Source organism: Onychostruthus taczanowskii, unplaced genomic scaffold, assembly GCF_017590055.1.
Source record: "Onychostruthus taczanowskii isolate IOZ18803 unplaced genomic scaffold, ASM1759005v1 scaffold2, whole genome shotgun sequence".
Lineage (NCBI taxonomy): Eukaryota > Metazoa > Chordata > Aves > Passeriformes > Passeridae > Onychostruthus > Onychostruthus taczanowskii.
Genome location: NW_024499239.1, coordinates 11,911,115 through 11,935,911, shown reverse-complemented (window position 1 = coordinate 11,935,911; position 24,797 = coordinate 11,911,115). Strand labels below are relative to the sequence as shown.

The 24,797-nt window shown below is 34.3% G+C and overlaps 1 protein-coding gene across 1 annotated transcript in view; it reads left to right on the top strand.

Moving 5' to 3' along the window:
- The window catches only part of TBC1D19 (TBC1 domain family member 19), a 48,895-nt gene that overhangs the window by 4,436 nt on the left and 19,662 nt on the right, over positions 1-24,797 (top strand). The window contains exons 2-11 of the mRNA XM_041402811.1: positions 4,361-4,433; positions 5,198-5,243; positions 7,035-7,110; positions 12,853-12,927; positions 13,955-14,018; positions 14,949-14,995; positions 16,566-16,676; positions 17,498-17,570; positions 18,383-18,421; positions 20,688-20,800. Coding sequence (XP_041258745.1) covers positions 4,361-4,433; positions 5,198-5,243; positions 7,035-7,110; positions 12,853-12,927; positions 13,955-14,018; positions 14,949-14,995; positions 16,566-16,676; positions 17,498-17,570; positions 18,383-18,421; positions 20,688-20,800 — 717 coding nt within the window. The remainder of the gene's footprint in view (positions 1-4,360; positions 4,434-5,197; positions 5,244-7,034; positions 7,111-12,852; positions 12,928-13,954; positions 14,019-14,948; positions 14,996-16,565; positions 16,677-17,497; positions 17,571-18,382; positions 18,422-20,687; positions 20,801-24,797) is intronic.

Genomic DNA, 24,797 nt, shown 5'->3' with positions numbered 1-24,797 from the left:
AGGAGAATGTTTCTGTGCAATGTAGCATTTATTTAATAAAAATTAGCAAACAAATATAGGCCCATGAGTCATCATGGATAATTAATGGTTCATTTTCATGCATTGTATTTGGCAAAAGATTTACTATGCCTGCTGATAGAGCTTGTGCCTTTGTTTTAAGTGGCTGAGAAGTAACATTTGCATTATAGTGAATTTTAAATTGAATGCAGTGTTGATCAGATGATGGAGTTCAGAAGCAATGCAAGCTTGATTGGCAGAGTAGTACTTTTTTAGTAATGTGGATTCTGGTTTATAGCTTGTGCGTGTATTTTATTATCAGCACTAATTTTGTATTCAAAACCTAGAAAATTTATTAAACATTAAAATTATGTCATTAAAATATAACCTTATATCTTGTACCACAGCATAACATTTGAAGCTATTTACTTCTATATGAGGCTGATTGAAGCTGTCTGTATCTGCTAGGTTATTTTTACTTGTATAAGAAAGTTCACAATACTTTTTCCCTTATTGTAGTTCATGTAGAAATGTAGAAGGCTTGGAAAATTGTCATTGTAATCAGGGTTTCACATTTACTGAAATTTGTTTACTTAGGCTCAGAATGATTCTTCTTTCTGTTACAGAAATTTACAAACCAAGCTAAAATCTTTCCCTTGAAGTTGCAGGGGTTTAAGTTTTTAAAGAGTGTTTATGTTGAAATTGTTGTGGTTGTGCTTGAAGTGGTTTTTACCAAGTCAGCTTGGTCCTGATAAAGTCCAGTTATGACAGAGTGAAGTACATAAAGACAGCTGAATATTTATTAACTTTCATTGCATTTACTTCTTCTAAAGATGGGTTATATTTGGAGATTCTGTTTTATTGTAATTTGGGAAATAATAGCAATAAAACTGAAAAACATTGTGCACTTGTGCAAAAACATCCTGAACAGTAATAAATGCTTTGAGAGGGTACATGTTTATCTAAACAAAAAAGGCTTTGAAGAGAAATTATGGTTGATAGCCTGTAAAAATATTAGGATTGTGTAAAGTTATTTGCAGAACTGTTTGCAACAGGATAAAAATATGTGTTCACCTGATGCAATTCCACATTTCACTATAGTTGGATCACTTCTCTGCAGTGTTTATTCTTGTTGAAAAAAGAAATAGTTTAACACAGGAGTTATGGTGGAACACTTTGTTCTGTCAAGCCTCCTCTTAGTAGTATGTTGCTGGTCCTTTAGTTATTTTCCTATACTTCTTTGAGTGCTGTGATTGATGGATCATCTCTTGCTTGATCAGTGCTGCCCCAGTCATGATCACTGAATGCCACTTACAGATTTAGATGCTAATTTGCAAAGAGGTTGAGCTCTGTGTTCAGTTCCTCTGTGAATCAATTTCCTATTTCCACCAATTTTATTATTTTACTGTTGTGTTATCCTTTTGCTTCCTTTCAGCCACATCAGTGTTGAGTGTCTGGATTTTCTTCCATCTTGGTATCCAGGTACAGGGGGAGTACATTTAGAGTATCACTTCTGATGGTGACTGGCCAGATCTCAGCAGGATACCTTGCCAAAATCAAAGACGTACGCACAAGATTGTTAGTGGTACCTGAGGCACCGGCAAATTTGGCAAAATTTTAAACGTTCCTGAACTACCCTACTGTTCTGTACAGCTGAAGAATGAGGGTTGCTAAGAAATGCTGTAATGATAGCTTGTTTTATGAAGGAATGTGGAAAGGACAGACGTGTCTTGATTCACAGGAGGCTGACTAAGACTGTAGGGGAACATAGACACCCCACACCTGGACCTTGGTGCCCTATCCATAAGATTATGCACAATGCTAGTTTTACAGGGAAAAGCTGTTAGTCAATAACATTTATTTAAAATAATTCATTATTTCTTGTTGAAATGTTTGACTTTCATCCGTATTTCCTTTCAGGGCTCTATACTGCCCTGACTCAGTCTCTGAATATTTGACTTTTTCCCTGTTCTAGCTGTCATCCTTTGCTTTCATGGATTGTTCCCCTATATTGCTCACTCTCTATTACCCTGCCTATTATAGTCTCCTTTTAGTAACAGATAGTATTTTTCTGATAGAAGTGAGATACTCTTTCATCAAAATGTGTGTTGAAATTGATAGTTCTACCTGGGTGTTTGCTGGTTTTTGATAATGCAGGGAATCGATATTCAGTTCATGAGTACAAATCTCATCAATGTGGGGTTTTCTCTCAATAAATCTGAGGCAGGCATTTTTATCTATGTAAAGGTGTAGTAATGCATTTTTATATAAATAAAATTTTGTCAACATATTTTTTTATTCTACCAAAAAAACACAGGGAAAAAAATGCAAATGAGACTTAGTCAGTATGTTGTACCGAACAGTTTAAAACAAACCAACCCTACCTAAAATATAAATACCTAAATGTGTTTTCCAACATGGTACGACACAGAAATAAATTAGATCAGTTAATCCAAATGAATAACGAGATTATGTGGGAGACCTGGACTAGTAATCTTGGAACATCAGCTCTGCTAAGTCCCCTTGATTCCTCAGTTTAGTTCCCATAAACACCCATATGAATTCTAAAGATACTGTTAAGTTACAGCAAAACAGTTCTGAAGAGAGTTCCTTTCACTTACCAAAATGAGTATTTTCCCTTGTTGTGTTATACAGAGCTGGAATATGGTCTGGTTTAGAGCTGGCTGCAGCTGCCAGCTGAACTGTTTGCCACATTCTCAAGTATCTAATTTCTGATTTGAAAACTGATCAGCAATCCAGTGGGCAGTGAGTCCCTAACAGTTGCTGTGGCTCTCTTGTTCTGCTTAGCACTTAGGAATGTGTTGATTGTAGTACATGAGTTAACAAAACGAAAAGTGTAAATGGGAGGAGGCTTTTGCAAATGATCTCTGAATTGGTAAAAGTGGAGACAAAAGTGCCCCCATAATTTGGGGGGGGGGGGAATTTTCACATTTCTTATGTGAAAATTTGTCTCAGTAGAGCTTTTTTCAGTGAAGAGAAGAAAAAGGACACAGGAAAGGTGCTAAAGATAGATGTTTTGAAAAGTTAAAGATTAGCCTAAGAATACTGGCTGCATCAGGCCTAGGAATAATGAAATGTCTGACTGAATACATGGGCCTTAAGAGGTGAAGGTAGCCAGTGCAGGTTGATGCACTGATGTAATCCTTGGGGAGAATTTTCCCCAACGTGCTGTCCTGTTTCCTTTTTGACTGCCTTTGTGCTGCATACAGGAGAGTCACTGGATTTTATGTTCTGCAGCTGGGGAACAGGCTCTGTTTGGAACAGCAGTTTACAAGAAAGACCTCTGTTGTTCTTTTGGCCTGACAGGGAAATTGGGAAGTAGTCTGTGGACTGAACTCCTTAATGCCTTTTAATGTCATATACTGTATCAATTTCCAAAATTTCCAGGAATCTCCAAAAAAACTCCTGTTGTTGTCAATAGGAGTGTCAGATACTCCTTAATAAGCCAAGAGCTCACAGGTGTGTGAACACCAGAGAATTAAAACACTGTTCTGATTGCACTTAGATAATTTCTTGTACTGTTTCCAGTATCAAGGTAATTAACCCATTTTATAGCAGATTGTACAGTAGCTTTCTTTTCTTTGTGTGATTCATCATCTGTCAATGAATTGTGTTTGTGAGGGGATTTGTTTGCATATCTAAAAAGTGTACCAGACCTGTCAGGTAAACACCCCATGGACCTTGAGATTAGCATTAGCCATATTTAACTCAAAGACAAAGCTGAACATTTACAAAAGGGTGCACAAAAACTTCTGAGGAACAGTGTGGCAAAATCTGCCCTGCTTGATATGTGTTACTTTATTTAAAATTTCTACAGTCATATATACCGGGTAGTCGCAGCTGAAGTGGGGAATGTTTGGTGCACAGTCTTTTTTTTTTTTTTGTTTGAAAATGGCATTTCTTACCTAGAAGAGGTGAACTGTGGGAGGTTAAGTGAAAAACTGTGGAATATTTTCAGTTTTAATTCCTTCAGGTGAAATACAGGGGTTAGCTTCTAGTTTTTTTCCATGTGTACCTTATGACCAATTCCTGTGTATTGTCTAGCATTTGGGCTAAGTATGTGGGGTATTTACTCAGATTATTGAACATGCATGTTTGTATGCATTCATTGCATATTTTACTCCTTTTTTTCTCTTCTTCTCCACATACACCTTTTAGTATTGATGAAAAAGGTGAAGGCATTTGAATGAGAAAAAAGTTAACTGATATTTTTGACTGCTGTTGCTCAAGGAAGGAGTTTGTTTTGGGTGTAACCTTAAGCATGTTCATTACTTACTTCATAACTTGAATAATGTAATTTCTCTTTAGTTCTTGATGCTTATTTATTTTATTTTCATATTAGGTAAGCCTACACAAACCAGAAATTAAGCTGGAATCTCTAAAAGAGGATATTAAGGATTTTCTGAAGACATCAGGTTTGTAATACTTCATTGATATATTTGTGAATAAGGTAGATGTATGTAGGAACATATGTGATATAAGTGATGAGAACAGTAGTTTGTGGAGCTTGGTGTCTTGTCACTGACAGTAGCCAGAAGCAGACATTCAGTGATTCCAGATTATTAAGTCAGATAAAGAAAATTTAAAAGGGAAAATGTTGTTGGATTCCATCAGCATTTTGAAAAACATACTATGCAAAGTGATTTTATCATTTTATAAGATACTGGTGATTTTTTTGAAAGTTCTGAGGGAAATGAGAGTTTAGTCACTTCTGAAAATGGAAATTAACTTCCATGGAGACACTCTTGAAAATTTTACCTTTAGTTGAATATCCAATTTGCATTGAAAATTGCAGGCTATGCTACTATAATGTGAGGATTTTATGATAAATGATCTTAGATTTATAATCATCAGGAACACTGTCTGTTAATATTAATTGTTGGTTTAATAAAATAAAGGCTTCAAGAAATAGAATGTAAATTTTTTAGCCAAAACTATATTGTAATTATTTGAACAGCAAATGGAAATAAAGGATATTTGGTCTCTATAGAGGTTTCAACTGGCAGTTTTCCTATCTTAATTAGATTAAGGTTTCTTTGTCTCTTCTTGTCTCTCTGGTAGGTAGACATGAACTGAGACCAGACATAAAATTCCAGTGTCTGCAAAGCAACCTCTGATTGATGTTCTATTAGTATTAATTCCTAATTTTGTCTTCTGGTTGTTTTTTTTATTTTAACAGGTTGGGAAAAGAAGCTTCAGAATGCTGTTTATAGTGAACTCAGTGTGTGAGTTTATTTAGTATTTTCACTTAATGAGTTCTACTCACATGATTTACTTTTGTTCCATTTGTTTATAGAGGTGTATGGTGTGTTACTGTAATCTGCAACATCTGTCATAGCAAGGGTACCTGCTTAGTTTCTGATTTTAAAGTGCCATTATTTCTTTTTCATCCTAGTGAAAATACTGAGCTCAAGTGCATTTTAAAGAATAAATGAAACAAATATCACCACATTTTGTAGTTACTTTAGTATTTTCCTTTTGGCTTTATTTCCAAAGGTACCAAGGGTCATAATATAATTATGTAAATGAGGTAGTTGCTGCAAATGAGTTTTAACTGAGGTATTAGTCACAACATCGCATGTATTTTTTGTATTAGTTATTTTTAAAAAACTTCAAGATACTGGATCTCTAGGTTTCTCAGGTCAGTGCTCATCATGCTTGGGATATGGTTATAAACACAGTCAAATCTGCCAAGTTTCCTTTTTATTATTGTTCAGCAAACTTTGGATTAGACTTCTGGGGAGCATAATTTTTCTTTACATTCTGGCACTGTGGAAAGGTGAATTTCATAACAGATATAGCCATGAATGCAACTATAAAATAAGAAATGTGTATGCAAATCTATTTGTGCTAATGTAAATAAGCTTGTTAGAGTTACCTGTTTAGCACAATGTATATTTAGTAGTTTGAGTGACTTACTTCTGCAAAGTGCTTCTGTCTGTTAGCAAGCATTCATCTTCATTGTATCTTTCCAGGGAAAAATATTTACCTGTCTCTAGGGCTAATGCACGGAAATAAGCAGCAAAATAACAAAATTTGCCCTTGAAAATTGAAATTAACTGTGAACACCATGATTTCATGAGCATTGTGGAAAAGCCAAAAAACAGCATTTCTGAAATCTGTTGATATTGATTCTATTTTACACATTGGAACAGAATAGTCCATAACAAATTTGCAGCAAGTACAAGAATGATATTCTTATATCATTAAATGATATAATTATCTGTTAAAAATGGGAAGAAATTCGGGAAGGGCTTGCCAAAAACATATGATAGGAATTGATGGAATGCATTCAAACAAATGAAAATTCAGACTAACTATTAGAGAAGCTATGGGTAAATTTTGTTTCCTGAAAGATGTTTGAGACACTTAAAATTAAACTGGATGTAATGTTTGGCAAATACTCACTGGAAATAATCTACACTACTGAAAGATAAATTAATGTTTTGGTTTCATTTTTAATTTTTGTTCCAGCTTTTATGTTTTGTCATAATGCAGTTTATGAATGGATATTCAGCTTTGCTTCAGTCAACACATCACTCAAAATTCTAATTACTTTGGACATGTGCATGTTCACTACTGATTTTTAAAAGGAGACCCTCAAAAGAAATATATTGTCTCTTGAAAAAATAAGATGACTTGGAGAGGGAAAGTTCCAGGGAATCATAAAGATAACATGATGTGAAGAGAATGCACTTTTAAAATACCTGATTTGTTAATGTAATTGTTTTATTTTATTTTATAAATATGTGAAATTATAAGGAAGTGTTATTTTTAATATAAGAAGAACTCATCTTGAAATGTTATTAATTCTTGCATATTGTTATCATATTTGTATCCATAGAATGGATGAGGAAAAAATACTTCTAAAAATAATACTCAGTTTTAATCAACATGCACTTGTGTTTTTCCTAGTGCTCTCATGAAAGAAGTTATATTTAGGTTTACAAATATGGGATTAATTAAGCAGAATAAAACATCAGGATATTTAAAGTTTACCATATTTTCTTCTTAAGGTTTCCTTCACCCTGTCATCCTGCAGCACCACCTGAACATATTAAAGAACCTTTAGCCTATATGAGGAAAGCACAGGTTGGTTATCAATTTTACCATTCATATCAGAGCTTTAATTAGACTATTTGAGATTTACTCTGTAAAATGTTATTGTGTTTCTAGGTTTTATACCTTAGAAAAAAGTACAGATTTGTAATTGCATCAAAGTTAATAGTAATATTGTATATGTGACATTTTACATACATACAGAAAATGCTCAAGTAATTCTCCAGCCATGAAGGAAGTAGGATATAGTGGCAGGTAGGTGAAAAATGTAGAATAGAGATTATGTCAGTATGTCAAAGAAGAGAATTTGGTTTCATTGAGAAGAAAAAAAAAGGTGTAGCTATAGGTCATTTCCTTAGGGTTACAAAAACATATTTTTGAAGGGACACAGGCAGTTTCGTGATGAAAGATAACAGGCTGCAGAGATAGTGAGATCTTTAGAAAGAAGAGATATATTTAGTACTTAAAAATGTGAAAGGAAGATGAAAAATGTAGAGTTAAGGAGCTTAAGGCATATTGAAGGAGAATAAGAGAAACTGGACTGTTAAGATTAAACAAGGATTTTTGGTGTCAGGAAAAAATACTTTTGCTTGTTTAATTTTTTGCCAATATATGCCATTTGAAATAAACAAAAAAATCAACATAAAAATGTGAATGTAAAAAGAAAAAACAAGCTTCAAGAGTAAGGTCTAACAAAAACATCTGAGGTAGGGATAAAGGTGTATTTAACTCTGCTGTGCCTAGAAATACATTGCAGCGTTTTTTTACAAAATACTCAACAAATTGTGTTACCTTTGCAATCATATTGTTATTTATTCCCCTAAGTCTTATCTCTCTGTCCTGGGTTTCAGTCTTTAGGATTTGGGGCTAAAGATTGCTTTAATCAATTTTTCTTGTGTGGTGTGAAATGTAATGCCACAATTTGCTGCCTGAAAAAAATTACTCTTACTAGTTTATTAATGCAAAAACCAGAGAGAAATATCTATATGCATGTTTGTCTGAACCAGTTTCATGGGTTATTATTTTAAAAAAGTGTATGTCATACTTGCAGTGTTTTTAGCTGTATGTAGAAAGGCCTGTTAAACCAGTAGTTTAAAACTGAGCGGGAGAAGTCCTGTCTTTGCTGGTTTCAAAATTTGATTCCCTATTCCAAAGAGTGTTAGTCGTCCATGTCCTCCAGGTGGGTTAACCCTGGTAGGCAGCTCAGCCACTCACTCACTTTCCCCAGGGAAGTAGGAGAGAATCAAAAGGGCAAAAGTGAGAAATCATGTTACAAAGAGTTTAATTGGCAAAGCAAAAGCTACATGTCAACAAAATAAAATAGGAATACATTGATTACTTTCCATCACCAGGCAACTTTTGTCCCAGCTTCTTTATTTGGAACATGATGTTGTATGGTCTGGAATATCCCATTGCTCACTGGGGGTCAGCTGTCCCGGCTCAGTCTCCTCCCAAATTCTTGTGAACTCCCAGCCTCCTTGCCATTGGGGAAGAATTACAGAAGATCTTGAATTTCTCAGCAGTAGCTAAAACATTGGTGTTTTATCAACATCCTTTTGGTCACAAGTCCAAAAGAGAGCAGCATAAAACTACTGTGAAGAAGGATAACTCTGTCCCAGCCAAATCAGTAGATGCTGTTTCAAACCCTTTCTTGAAATACAGCTCTTTGATAAAGACTTGTAAACCCTTTCCATAGAGAAATACTGGTAAATTAGGGTAGTTGTGAAATAATAAAAAATACACAGGTAGAGAACTAACATTATCTTTTCTGAAACCACTGAGATACATGCAAGTGTTTGATTTTCAAGGTGACACACATTTATCACTGTAGATAAATGCCTGTAAGAAAACAAGCATCATCAGAGCAATTGAATCACAACTAGGTTTTGTTTTGTTAATCTTTTTGATTAAATAAACAATGTGAAAAGCTTACAAAGTCAGTGTTTCAATGATTTTGTTTGTTTAAAATATTTGGAAGTAGCTAAAATACAAGTGTACAGATTGCTAATACCTTTTGGGAGAGAGATAAAAGTGAAAATTATTTACTTCCACAGGTATTGAAAATCTAATGTTTTGACAGTATAGACTGGGGGTTTTTAATTTGTAGGTAGATTTTTAAAATTGTTACTTTGTTTTCATTTAGCATCACAGCAGTTGGAAAAAAATACTTTGGTGCTATTATCAAAATTTGTCTCCATATAAAAATGTTCTGCATATAAGTCATATTTGTCACATTCTATTTTTATTAGATACAGTCACCATTTAAGATGCTGTTTCCATTGTTATAAGTTTGCTGACAATTTCTTTATCCTTTTCTATCTTAATTAATTTTGTTCTACTTCAGAATTCTGGAAATAAGGGTACTACTCCCAGAAAACCATCTCTGATAGTTACTGGAATGACTTTGAGTCAGTGATTAAAGCAATATTAGTATTTTTTCTGGAGTAGGTACTAAAATGTTCATAATTAACCCTTTTTCTCCTCACGTTGGTTCTGTTTTCTCGTAGACGGCAGACTGAAGTTTTTATATTGCTTTCTTTTCGTACCTCAAAAAAACCCCAAAAAAACAGGTTTCAAGAAAGGATAGAGCAGTAATGGCAATGAGTAGTAATGCTGTAAGTCATAGGATGATAGAATGTTTGGGGTTGGAAGGGACCTTAAAGACCTGGTTTTAACCTTCCCTTGCAAGGATACCTCCCACTAGATCAGGTTGCTCAGAGCCCCATCCAACCTGTCCTTGAACACTTTCAGGCATGGGGTATCCACAACTTCTCTGGGCAACCTGTTCAGTGTTTCACCACCCTCACAGTAAAGAATTTCTTCCTCCTGTCTCATGTAAACCTACCCTTTCAGTTTAAATCCATTTCCCCTTTTTCTATCACTACATGCCCTTTTTAACAATCCTTCTCCCTCCCTTCAGGTGTGGTCTTTAGGTGTTGGATACCATTCTGCGATGCTATGAAATTGTTTCCAAATTACAGTACTACCTTTCTCAGTTTCGGCTATTTTACTGAATAATTGTAACCATAGCAGTCCTAATAGTGTGTTTTCTTAGTGCTGAATTTCTTTGTAAGACTAGAGGAATCATCCTGTTAAATGTATTGTTCCCATCAATAAAATGATGACTTCTCCCTTTGCTTTTTATTTCAGTCAAGAGCAGTGCATTCTGTTTCTACTCAGTTCAGGTACCTGCTGTCCTGGAGAGGTATCTTGCTTGGAAAGGCTGTATAGCCCTCCCTTTGGTTTTGTCTTTTTTGCATTTATTTGAATATCTTTTATTGGGTCTTGAAAGATGAATTATGTCACAGTTTGTGACTGTGTATAAGTGGTTTATTACCAACATGTTGCATCCCCAGTGCAATAAGTGGATTAATGTCTGGTATGGCAGTTTTAAGTCAAACCAAGTGGGTTGACCTCCATTGCTCTTTGGAATTAGATGGTTCTTGGTCTTGCAAAGCTGCCATCTGTCTCTTCTTCTTTTGTAGCTTTCATATCTTTAAGTACATCTCTGCTATTCCCCTCCCTATGCCCCTTCCACCTGTCCTCCCTTAATTTTAATGGTATCATGAAGTGATGGTGCCAGTGGTACCAAACCAAGTGGAGAAGTGGCTGCATCAGAAGGGAGAGTCACTGTGCAGAAAAACTTGGATATGCTGGAATAGGGGGCTGACAAGACACTTATGATGTAAAAACACAAATGTAAGGTCTGGCATGTGGGAAAATATAATCCAGAGTGCAGCACAGGCTTGAATCTACTTGGCTGGGGAGCAGCTTGAAGGAAATGAACCTGAAGGATAGCAAGCTCCATATGAGTGGACAGTGTGCTGCTGCGTCAAAGGCTGTTGCCTGTTGGATGCTGGGCTGCATCAATGTGGACATCGCCAGCAGAGACAAAGAAGGACTTAACACTTGTCAGGTCACATCTGGAGTAGTGTGTTCAGGTTTGGTCCCCACTGTACAATAAAGGATGTAGACAGACTGGAGAGGGTCCAGAGAAGGGCCACAGAGAAGGGCCACAAAGAACTGGGAAGCCTGACATGTGAGGAAAGGCTGAGGAAGCTGGGTTTGTTCAGCCTTGAGAACTGGAGGCTTAGGGAAAACCTTGTTCCAGTATTTAAAGAGTGGCTACAGAGAAAATGGAGACTCCTTTTTACAAGTCACATGGAAAAGATGAGAAGTAATGGGTACAACTTACTCCTGGGGATATTCTGATTGAACAGAAGAGGAGAAATTTTCACATACGGAACAATCAGCCATTGGAATAATCTCCTTAGAGACACAACATTGGACACTTAGGATTTGGATGGACAGGAGGCTGGGCCATCTGATCTAGACGACGCTTTTGCCAAAAAAAGGCTTTACCTTTAACTTGGTTTTTGCTACTACTACCTGTGTATTCTCCATTTCCACTTTCTTATCCTATATAGCCTAGTAATCTTCATGTTCTCTCACTCCTAATTTCTCCAGCAACAAAACCTCACTTCTTCTACTGCTTCATGAGACATGAACCAGTTTATGGCATAGTATTGTGTAATTGCAGCATTTGAAAGTAATTTAAATATGGGAATACAGTTAAAGAAAAATACTTTTATCATACAGAGTATGATAAAAAAATATGCAATTTGGAAAACATACCTTACATTCAGACCTTAGATCTGTTTTGTTTATACAAAAGAAAGTGAAGGGATGACTCAATTGTGAGGAAAAATTTCTGGTGAAAGATAGCAAGTTTTTGATGGAAAAAGGTATGAGAGGATCTTGTACATGATCTTGTAAGTGAAAGCTAAAATGAAACAATTATAGACAGATTTAATTTTTTTTTAACTGTCCTTCCCTTCCCTTCATTTGCTTCCTGTCTAATAAACTGCAGCCTCTTTTGGACAGAACTTTGGGGAGCATGGTTAAACAGTAACTAACTGTTGTAAAATTTGTGTCTAGAGCAAATTACAAGCAATAAATAGAACTAAATTAAATTTAGAGGAGTCTTTGCATTCATGTGATCAAGGTCTGGCTTGTCATCCACAGAAAACTAAATTAAGTATAAAACCCACCAGCGGTACTGTAATCACAGTAGCAAAGTACCAAGTCCATTGACAAAGAAGTAATTACTAGTTGGCATTAACTTCATAGGAGTTAGCCATGGAGTAGGCACTATTGAAGCCTAATGCAGTTGTCAGAAGAATCTGGTTGCTTTTTAAGCTGTCCACTGGTCACTGAGATGTTGTCTACCTCTGTTTTTTCTGATTAGACAGCTATTTCCTGAGCATTGTGTTAGAAGAACTATTTTTTTTAGCATTACAGAATAGCAGATTTCTAACTTTCCTTAATTTCTGACAACATCTAAGATACTTTTTGTGGAGAAAGACTGCCAGTCTCTTCAGACCCCAAAGTGGAGAAGGTGTTTGCTATGCACAGTTGATTGACCTATTAGAATTGTTTGAAAAATTTGTTAAATGTTGATCTATAAAGAAGCTTGATCATTAAATAGATATAAAACTCAGTAATTGTGAAAGAAATGCTTTTTAAAAGATCTGCAATATGAACAACTAAATTTTCTGGTTCTTTTTTGTGTTGTAAAGAATGAAATCTGTTTGATCTATTGTTTCCATGTAAAGAAGCATGTAAATATTCTCTTCATATGTTTGCAGATGTCAGTCAGTGACTTGCTATCCTTTTATGTATATCTGACTTCAAAAAACAGCTTGTTATTGCATAGTAAATTTAGTTTTTGGGAAAAATAAATTCCTTATAATTTATCTTCTGTGTGTATTTTAGGGAAGCTGGGAAAAGCGAATTCTGAAAAGTCTGAACAGCATGTGCACAGAACTTAATATCCCACTAGCACAGAAGGTAATGTATTGTTAATTTTCTGTTTTCAAACTGACATTTTCTCTGAAATTAAGCCTCGTCTTGCACACTTGTAATGTAATTTTCATTTTAGACATGGTTATCAAGAGCTGCAGGTTCCGTATCTAAATAATTTTAATGCAGAATAATTTTCAGAGGTGGTGACAATGAATGTGTCAGCTCAGCTTGGAAGATGAAGCTTCCAGGTAGATTTTCCTCTTTGCTGTTGCAGTAGTTATCCTCTTGAGGGAGCAGCATGTTGGAAAGCTGATTACTGTGTTCATTGCTCTTAACAGAGTATTTTGTGTGCAGACTCAACTGTATAACTTGTGCAACCTGTGTGCAATACAGATGTGCTTTGTGTGCACAGAGGGCTGTAGTTGAACTGGTACATGAGGAGAGAGAGATATTGGTACATTGCTGATTTTGTTTGTCATTCATTCTGGTCTGGCTGCTTTGGTTTGTTTTTGCCTTTTTCTGGGTTTTTTTGGGTTTTTGTTTGTTTGTTTCTTTTTTTTTTTTTTTTTGTTTTGTTGTTTGTTTTTTTTTTTTTTTAATTAATATAGAGGCTTTAAAGATAATGAAAGTAGGGACTAACATTAGAATGTTTTGTTCATTCCCCTGTTTTACCTCTGTGATAGGTGGCAGAACCTCTATGGTTCATCATGAGCTAAAGAATGCTGCTACATTTTGTTTTCATGACTGCCAAGGACAGGAATTTGGTAGAGTCCAACAGCTCTATGGAATGGGCAGGAAATCTTCAGTAACACAAAATTGAGAACTAAATGTCCTAAATTCATTACTAAGCACCTGAAACTATTTATTGGGCTTCTTTCCTTCTGGGAACTGAAACTTGGGCTTTCTGCAGTGTAATGTACCTTCAGGCTAGGGATAATTTGTTAGCAAATAAGTTTGTATTGCTCTTTTGTAAAACATTGTATTAATGTATAGTTGAAATGAATACATATTTGAATAAGCATGTTTTTATTTATTCTGTTAAAAAAGAAGATACACTTTTTATGTATTTCAGAGGCCTGCAAATGAACAAAAAGAGATGCTTAATAAATGGAATGAAATGGGAACTGATGAGCCAGGTAAGGTCAACTAAATTTACATGCATTAAATTTTTGTACATAGAAAGGCAGGATGCACATCTTAGTTACCAGTCAAAGGTTAATCTAATCTCTTCAAGGCAAATTGATTTAGCTCTTTCTTTCATTGGTAATGTGTCATTATGCATAAATAAATACTTACTTCCTTGTTATTTTGTTTCAAGTTATTGTACTAACATTGAATCATTACTGAGAGGTTAGTTATTGTGTCATATTCCAGTGCTTTAGAGATTTATTCAACTAGAAAACAGCTCCTCTTACTGTAAACTCACGCTAACAGAAAATGTTCAGAACTATGGATAATTAAGCTCAGATGTTTTCCTGACAAAAGATAAAAATAACTCTTGCACAGAATAATCAGTGATATTTTACTTAGAGAAAGCAAGGCTAATTCGTGCTAGCTTATAGCCAAGTTCCTTAAAATGGATTTTGTAGAGGTGCTGGTTTGTATCACACTACCACCTCTCTGATGGCAAACACTTCTCATGGATTTTTTAGTACTGCTCTCCAGTTTTCATTTGACAGCAGTATGTGTAATTCAACAATATAAGTGGTTAAAAAATACCGTGCTTTTGAAAATCATACCTTTCCTATGTCTAAGAGTGATTCAGTCTAAACACTTATGAGGATTAAGTAAATGCTTCTCTTCATAGAATCATAGAATGGTTTGGTCTGGAAGGGACCTTGAAGAACACTCTCCTCTTCATTTATCTATGGCTTAACAAAATAAGGCAATTATCAATAGCATAAGCATGACAGAATATGTGGTAGTTGTTGGCATGATATTTGTGATGATATTATTTTGATCTTTGCTCTTATCTGTTATTTAAATTGCTAGATTGTGTTATTAATATGGCACATGTGTTTTTGATTTTTTGGTTTTAACATACTGTCATTGAAATCTTACTTCAGATCTAAGTCTTTTTCGGCCTGTTTATGCACCTAAAGATTTTCTTGAGGTAAGCCTCTATGAAACAATACTCAGCCATTGGCTTGTATCCATTATAGTCTTTTATATGAAATGGGAAAAATAATTGCTAAGTTTATTTCATACTAGTTTTTATTTGTAGCAAGTGAAATTTGGCATGATTTTTACGAATCCATGTGTGGTTTACAAAACAAAACACTATTGTCCTTTTTTTTTTTTAACTGCAGTTTTAAATTGAACCTGTGATAAACTTCTCTAAGGCATAGTCTAGGCCCAACTTTTTTTCCTTGGAGAGCAATTCTCAAGTGATTTTGTAATACAAGTTTACATTTTCAATTCCAATATATTAAGCTCATAAATCACAATATATGAAGCTAGTAGACTGTTTGATAGTAGATTGCAGACTTGTATGCAGCTGTAATTGGAGGTCATCTAGGAAGGTTTTAAAAAATCAAACATGAAACAGGGCTGTGTGGAATTTCATGGCTTTTGCTTGTAATCAAACTGGACCATTAAAAAATTGGTGACTGTGGAATCTTTAAAGCCTTAAATGTCAGTATTATTCATAATTTTCTATGACTCAAGCACAGAACATCATAGTAAAACAGTGCTTATTACATATAACTCCTTTTGTTCAGTTAATCAAAATAATGTTGAAAATGTTTTATTTATTTTCCATCATTGTAATAACAGCTGTGGTGTGTTTTTAATCAGGGATCTGTAAATAAATCTGTCGGGTTTTTTTAGCTTTATTCAATGACCCTCATGATCACACTCTTTTATGCTGTTTTCTTTCCAGAGTTTGCAGTTTCTTTAAATTAACAAGTCTGACAGTGAGATTATATGGTATTAGAATACTTACAAGAGTGAGAACTGTAGAGGTACAGTGTTATGAGAGAATTTCATAAGAGCTGGAAATTCATGTTAAAAAGAATCTTTACAGTTCAATGTCATATCAAAATCTATACCTTGGAATAACAGTATGTAAGAGACTGTAAATTCCTTAATAGATCACAGTTACTTACCTTGAGATGATTCTTTGTCCTTTAAATTATATTTGCTTTAAGTTTTCAATTCTGTAATTTATTTTTCTTATATGAAAGAAGATATTTGGATATATTGTTATTTAGTAAAGAATTATTTTAGTAGCAAATCATGTAGCACTTTTATTGGAAGCTCTTTACGATTGCCTTTGTAAGAAGATGGATGAAAATTCTTTCAGAAAAAAGTAATGCTGAAGAATATCCTGGATACTGTAGCCATCACAAATATGTTGTTGCTATAGCTTAAATGAGGAAGTAAATTTTAGTCAAGATATTACTATGTAGGCAGCACTTAATTGTGTATATTAAAAATTATTTCTGCTTTTCTATTGAGCTGACTTTTCAAAGTAGACTATGTTAGCTTCCTTAAAAATGTCAATACTTTTTGATTTTAAAATGTTGAGATATAATTTGATCATTTGTGTGTATATATATATATATATATATATATATAAGTTGCGGGAAATGATTTTATGCTGAATGTACTGTTTGTAATGCTGATAATGTTGAGAAGAGTTCTGATTGTAAGCAAGAAATAACAGAGCTACAATTTTTAAGGTACTGATGAATCTTCGAAACCCAAATTATGAAAATGGAGAGCAGCCTAGTTTCAGAAATCATCTGGGACTAATTCAGGTTCCCTTAAAAGTTAAAGATATTCCAGAATTGGTAAGTATATTTTTTTTCGTATAAGAGGTTTCTGTAAGAGTTTTTTGGTTTTTTTCCCTAATGAAAATGATTCTAACTAATAAAAACAAATACTAGTATCATCATAAATTTTTCCCTTTCAAAGTGAAAATCAATCTAAAGATGTAGGTAAAATACAGAGCATAAAGAATTTCTATGAAAAAATATTTTTAATGAAAAATAAAACATAAACAGTAAAATTTCTGCCAGTAGAGAAGTTTTCATTTTATGCCACACAGGTTTAATTTGTGCCAAAAATACACTTCTGTACATGTTGTTCACTTAATAATTTTAATTCTGTACAAGAAATTTCAAATTTGTAGCACATCTCAATTCTGCAGATTCTGTACAAGATCGGTAGCCTGACAATGAGTTAGCTTCTGACTTCCTTCTCAACATAATTTTAAATCCCTTTATTGTCAGGTTATAAATGAAAAGAAATGTTTGAGTACTAGTGGTTACATAGGAGAGTTTTTCTAAATGCTTCACTGATGAGGCTCTTGCAGATTATGTGCTAGTAGAAAAACCTTCACCTGGGTTGGAAAAGAGATGGGAATTAGAGGTCCTTAACCCAATCTTTCATTCACCACTTCACTGCGTACAGGTGTAGCTCATACTTGAAATGCAAACTGGGGCTTATAGCTATAACTAGAGTAAGGATTGATGTGAGATTCTATTTCAAATGTGTGCATTTAGAAGAACTTAATTTGGTTCAGAAAATATTCACATTAAGCCTTTCAGAAGAAATCTCAAGTGATTTAGAGAATTAAACATATTAATTACTTTGTTCTGTTCCTATACAGAAAGAAGACTTTAGTGAACTAGGCTTAAACACAGGACAGCTAGGTATTGATGATTCAGCACAAGTGCCTCCTGGTAAGCTAATGCCATGCTCCAGTCATTCAAACAGAACACTAATAAGTAGAATCCTTTGAAATTATATAAAAAAAAGTGTATTTTTCCCATAGTAAACTATAAATATTTGTTCTGTAACTATGATTGTAGTGATTTACATAGTAAAATACAGCTAATAATAGAAAACATTGCATATATGAAGAGTCAGATTTGGAGAAGTTTTAAAGTCATCACCTTAAGTAGAGAATGCATTAATTTCAATATGTTTGAACACTTCAGGATCTAGAGAACCACATTGCCTGTTTCCAGAAATACAAAAATTATTAGTAAATATTAATCCAGCTAACAGATAGGTGTATTTTTATATATATATACATACACACACATACATACAAATATACATACAAACATTTAAGATAACTGTTGTCAAAATATTACAAGACATATCCATATATTAATATTCAGTAATTTAAATAATTTATAATCTCTGTTGATTTTCCATGTATGAATCTATTGCTGTAGGAAGAAGTTTTAAAATGGTCTTTCCACATAAAAATGGAAATCACTATCGTATCACAAGATTTTTCTTTTTAAATGGAAACTTGCCTAGTTGAAAATCATGTAGTATAGTGCTGCTTTGATATTTGTGTTTTTGAAACACAAAATTAGTTTTTGAAAAAGAACTTTAACTCTGATGCAGTTTAACTTTTAGTGATGTTAGCAGTAAATAGCAACTGAATGTAATTATGTGTCTTAAAAATATTAAATGTTATCAGCTGGGATGTCTTTTTCATTTATTTTTTGCTATGTTTTTCTGTGTTTTTATTTTCTAGAGTTCTTTGAAAATGAACATGTACGTGTTGGGCAGAAAGGTATGGATCTGTTTTTTTCTGTAATAAACTGTGAGTAGTTAAGAATGCATTTAGTGAATTTGTATTTGCATGTGTCTCTTAGAATTTTAAGAACTCAGACTAGCACAAAGCATTATCAGTAATACCATTATAATTTAGACAGGCAATCACTAATACTGTTATCATTTAGACAGGGACAGAAATCCAAACATTTGCCGTCTACCAGTAGCTACCAGATAAAAAGCTCCACAGTAGCTACCAAATAAAAAGCTCCACGGGTATTTCAATAAAAACAAAATAGAAAGCACATAGACATCTTTTTGGTGGCAACTTAACTTATTCCACTACTGAATTTCAGTTTCAAATCAAAATTATGTGCAGTTGCTTCTCTGCACACAAAAATCTCATTATTGTAATGGGATCTATGCCTTTGTGTCAGAATAGTCTTTTTAATAATCAGTTGCAATTGCAGAATATTGCAGTATTAGCAATTAGTATTAGTATTCCATATTAGCCACTATGGAATATTCACTTACTTGTCCCTTTATACTGCTTTTTCTGAAAAGTTCCAGGATTGTTTTTGTAGGTTAAGAAATAACCTACAAAAGGAAGGAGAAGTTGAAAGAAATAATAATTTAATAGCTTAAGTTTGCTTATAGAAGAAGCATACAATGAATGGTTGAAATACACCAATGTTTACTCATTATTGTCTCTTCTGATTCCTTTTGAATGTTAGCATCAAAGGAAAAAATTGGCAGGATACTGTCCCAAAAGTACTTAATCCTAATTTTTTTGTTGCAGTAACAAAACAATGATCTTTCTCTCTTTCTTTCTTACTTCTTTTGTTGTAATCTTTCTGTCCTGCACTATCAATTTTCTAATCCGAGAGCACCTCATTAGGTACTGTCCACCTCTCTGTTTTTTTCCCATTCTTCCAAATAAACTATATTTTCTGGAGCCATTCATTCAACTCCACATTGTCATTCATATTTGTAATATATATATATATATATATATATATATATATATATACACACACATATATACATATATATGTTATATTGTCTATACCAAGCAGCTCTATTCTAGGGAATGCCTTAGCTTTTCTTATATTCAAAGACTAACAATTTTGTAGACATTTAAGTGCCTTGACCAAAAAAACAAAATCCCTTTCCATTCAGTGGGAATCTTGCTGCATGCTCTAACAAGTGTTAGTTATGACTTTGTTTGCCACTGTGGTATTGATTTTGCCTTTATATTAGATGTATTGCCAAGTCTGAGGATTTTATTTTATGGTGTTTAGTAAAACCCATCTTGTATATACCAAAACTACTTCTTAATATTTTCTATATCAGTAAAAAAAATAAGGTAAATACTCATGGACACCAAGATGAATCACAGTATTTCTGAAGTTCTGTGGGGAATGTAGGAATGGGGGTTTTTTTGCCTTCTTCATGCAGGAACAAAGGATCACAGAAATGTCTGTGTTAGAGCTCTGCAAGTTAAACAAAAATTTGGTGAGCTGGTTTATTCAGCAAAAAGGGAAGGAAAGAAAAATCAATTAGATAGATATTTAATTCCAAACCTCATCCTTCCTTTAACTAGTGAATGAGATAATCTGTTCTATGGTATATAGAGTACTGTATTCAGCATGAGGCCCTTGTGATAGAATAGCCTAAAGCTTCACAACTGTGACCCGAATAAGCAAACCTGTCAGCAGTAGAGTATTTGTTTTATGTCAATATGAAGGCAAACCAACATCGTTTGAGGTCTTTATCCTCTAGAGTAAATACACCAGTAATGAGAGAACATGACAATACACTCTGGAATGGAAAATTCTGACCCCACAGTTATCTGTGAAGATACTCATATAGATAACATGAAAATAAAGAAGACAAAAAAAGCCAGAATACGAGATACCAAAAGTGGTATCTCGTATTTGAACTGAGATACCACTCATAGTTAAACCAGGAGTGTTTTGTGGCTATAAATGGCTGCTTGTTCTGCATGATGCCAGCTTAGTAGCTGCAACTAGCCTTGATATAGTCATGTGTACATACGAAGTGCTGTTTTATGACAAAATGTAGTACAGCCTTGCTGATTAATACCAATTGCCTTGTTTCCCAAGGAATTAGTTAAAAATTGCAGTGTGGAAACGAGAACTTTTCAGTATTTTCCCATGCACTAATGCTTACAGCATGGTAAGCCACTTTTTAAAGTTAAAAATTAAGGTATTTGATAGAAGTCTTACACTACATCAACTCTTTATCTGCTTTGTTTCTTACAGTTTTAGCAGAGCAAGATAGTGCTGCAGCTCAGCAGTATGTTCGTCAGGGATGTCCAACAGCACTCCGAGCTGATCTGTGGGCCCTCATTCTTAACATTTCTAACCAGCCAGAGGTAAGTAGTGAAGGGAGACTAAAATGTGAAGACTAGGTGAGAACACAAAAGTGCAAGCACATATCTTCTAGTGATGTTTTTTCCAAAATAGAAATGCTTTACTGAGTTGTCACAGAAACTGATAAACATTTTGTGATTTAAAAAGCTCTGTGCTGTGGTGAAGTCTTTGCCACTCTTCCTAATTTTTAGTAGATATGTGAGCAAAATACTGTAAAACAAATTATTAAATTGATCTGACTGACTCCTGAGATTTTCCTATATGATGCTGATTTTTTTAGAAGGGAAAAGAAAAAATACCTGGGAAGAAGACTGAACCGCTCATATCTTTGCAAAGTTTTATAAAAAGATGTGTTATATGTTTTTCCTGGTTGTTTGACCCTGTCATCATATGCACTTACTTATAAACTGCTTTATCTATTATGGCATATACTCTGCATAGGTACAATCAAAAAAACTTAGAGAGGAGCTAGTAAGATGTGGGTTGTTTCTATGTTCCCTTTTACTGCAACAGTTTTTCATTGTACCTTATATTTGATGCAAGTCCTCAACAATGAAATTTTTGCAGTATCTGAAGTCATGCAATAGTTATTATATTCAATACACCTTAAAAGATTAAATCACTCTTTAAGGTCTTTGCATAATTGGGGAAACTTTGATGTGAGGCTTTTATATGTACATAATAATTTACCTTGTGATAATTTTTTACACACTTAGCAAATGATACTTGTCAGCTATAGATGCAAAAGAAAAATAAACTATTTTAAACATGTACATTATTCTGAGACTGAGTGCAGTAGAAATTTTCATTTCAGAGACATTCTGCCAGATCCAGAGCCTTGAGACTGAACTGAGTGGATTGTGTACAAGGAATTAGTGGTGAGACAGTACTTTGTGGTGACGCTGAAGGAACTCTAGAAAGATGAGGGCAAGTGGCTAGAAAATGGTAATCATAACATTGAGACAAAATGGTAAGAGCAGATAAAGTGATTCAGATTGGGAAATTAGTCTACTGCTTTGAGATTGTTGAAATAAAGGATTGAAAAACTGTGAAATACAAAATGCACCCTCAGTCCCCGTAGAAAACAGAGATCATCAAGTTGGGACAAGATACACTATGTTGAAGAAAATAATTTAAGCTGTGAGGTAAGTGCATGTAAATGTTTTTCTTCATGCAAAACTGAAACTGTTCTTCTAATGTAACAGCTGTCATAATCTCTCTTCTTTTCCAAGACTATTTTTGCATAGCATTTTTATCCTGGGTTCTAAGTTGAAGTTGTTTTATGGACTTTGAGTACATGCTTTTAAAAGATCAATTTTCTGAATGAGACCTAGCAGGCTGCCCATGGATCAGCACGTGGATTACCACAGCTATGTTATAAGCTGAGTAGCCATGGTTCAGTTTAAGCACTGCATTTACTGATGTTTCTTACACAGAAATAAGCTGTGACTACTGCCAAAATGCTAACACCCTGAGTTGTTCTTCTTGCATGGAATGAATACATGGCTTTTTGTGAAGTATAGCAAAGCAGTATCCATATAAATGTAGCTGTTTTATGATCTGTTGAATTTCATATAGACTTTATGGATTTATCTAACACTTCTTTTCTCTACCTCTTGTGAACAGTTTCTCTGCTGGAGTTGAGTTGTCTGCAGACATTCCTTGCTGTAATATTTCTGATTTGCAATTTAGGTTCTATTACATTTTTAGCTGTATGAATCTCTAAATCACATGAACTGTGAATTTCCTTTCTTTGATGTGAAATATTATGAGGGTTTGGTATGGGCAACACTGTGTGTCCTAGCATCCAATATTGTTGTTTGGACAATTTTATTCAGTAAAGCTCAGCCTCTGCATAAAGCTAATATGCAGCCAAGCAAGGAATGATACTAACAATCTAGCATTGTAATAATAAAAATGATAAACTGTGAGCTCAGTATGCAGGATTATTTGGAAATGTTTAAAACACATTGCCTGACAATGAATTGTTTCTCAGTTTTCATTTGTAATGGTACACTTTAGAGGAACTGTGTTAAAAGAGCCTTTTTAAGGTTGCAAAGACAAACATTTGAAGGTGAACAGTGTCACAGTTAATATTGTCTGTGTAAACAGTCCAATTTGCTGTATATATATTTTAATCATATGGTCTTGAATCACAGAATCACAGTTATTTCCTGTGGGATAGCTTGTCTCATTGCATGAAATGGATGGCACACACTTACTGAGGATCTGTTTAATTTTTTTTCCTTCTATTCACAGTGTTACAGAATTGTTTAGTCTCTGCATGCTACTGAAACAGTGCTTAGGAAAGAAGTTTGTTCATTATCTGATAGGCTTTTTCTTTCCCCTCTAAGTTTATTGAGTTAGTAGGTGGAAAATCTTAATTCTGAAAATTCCAGCGTGGAAAAATCAGTAATGCTTTTCTTTGCTATAGGTATTACAGAATGTAGTTTCCAAAGTTTAAAAACTTAATAAATAGGTGAGGTGGTAAGTTCATAATGGGACATTATGTTTATCTGCCTTATCAGAAGGTTTTTGAGATTAGGATCAGTATCCAAAGGTCCCCACTGTATCATTCAATCAGCAGAAAACCCAGTTACAGTAACAGTCTGTCATCATTGACTGCGGAAGGATGTACTTTACAAGTAGATTTCACAGATCTCTGGCAAAAGGAGAATAAGCTTTGGACCTTCTTCAAGAATTCACTGGGAGGGTCTTCCTTTAACTCTTTTGTCTGTTTTCTCTTTATGTAATCTGATTAGGAATTTGTTTTGTCCTTGTTAGATTGAGAAGCAAGTGCAATACTGCAATCGCATGGTGAGAGTGACTAAAAATGGGTCATGACCTGCCAACGGTTCATCAGTGAGAGTGTAGCTCTAGTGCCAGGGATTTCATGACAGAACACAGGTGGACTGTGCTGGCACAGAGGTTGCTGAGTAATACAAACCTTTATTTCAGAGAAGGTGAATATCCAGTTTCTGCTTAAAGTAGCTCTGCTGGGTTCTGCTGAGCTGTTTCGTCTTGCCCATGAGCTCCTTTCCAAGCTCCCTTATGCTCTCAAGTGGATACAATATGAATGTTTTGGGATGTGGCTCTGTAAGGTCAAGAAGGCTTCTCACTGCAGTCCTGAAGTGTACTTAATTTCAGTCTAGAAAGATGAGTATATTTGGAGGTGTGGTATAAAAGTATATAATTTTCGGAAAAGCCACAGTCTATATAAAAATGCAACATATTTTTGAAAGAGAAAAAGTTTACAAATCAATGTTACATGAAAATTTGGCAGACAGAAGAAATGTTGAATCAGATGAAAATGGTAAGATTTTTATTTTATAACCAAAAAAATTTTAAATAACATAAAAAATGTAACACATTTTTGGACACTCCTGAAACTTGACAGTAGTGGAACTTCTCATCTAGAGAAAGAAATGCAACCAATAAATAGTAAAAGAAGACTTGAATAATTTTTAAAGGCTGAGTGAGGCCTTTTTAAAGGCTGAGGAGGAATATTTTAAAAATCTGAATATTTCTCACTGTCTAAGTGAGAGACGGATCACCAGAGTCTTGTGTCTTGAAAGTAAATCTTGTTTATGATTCAGATCTAAGGAATAAATCTTTTAATAGAGCATCAAACACAAGCCTCTTGTCTTACTAAGAGACACGGGCAAGATCCTCTTGTAGCCACATTTTGTCTGAAAACCTGGCATGATTCCCAAGCCCAGCTTCATTTTGCATGACAGCAATCACAACTTAAGAGAGAATGAATGGCAAGGAATTAAAACCTTTATTCCTAGAATAGATATAATTTTGTTAGATTTGCAAGTCCTTTTTTAATAATTAATAATTTGTTTCCTAAACTTGTTTTTTGCATGAGTTCTATTTCAAGTGAACAGCTTGTCCTTCTGGTCTTAGAATCGTAGAATAGTTTGGGTTGGAAGGGACCTTAAAGATCATCTTGTTCCAAACCCCTGACCATAGGTTTTGGTTTTGGTTTGTGGTTTC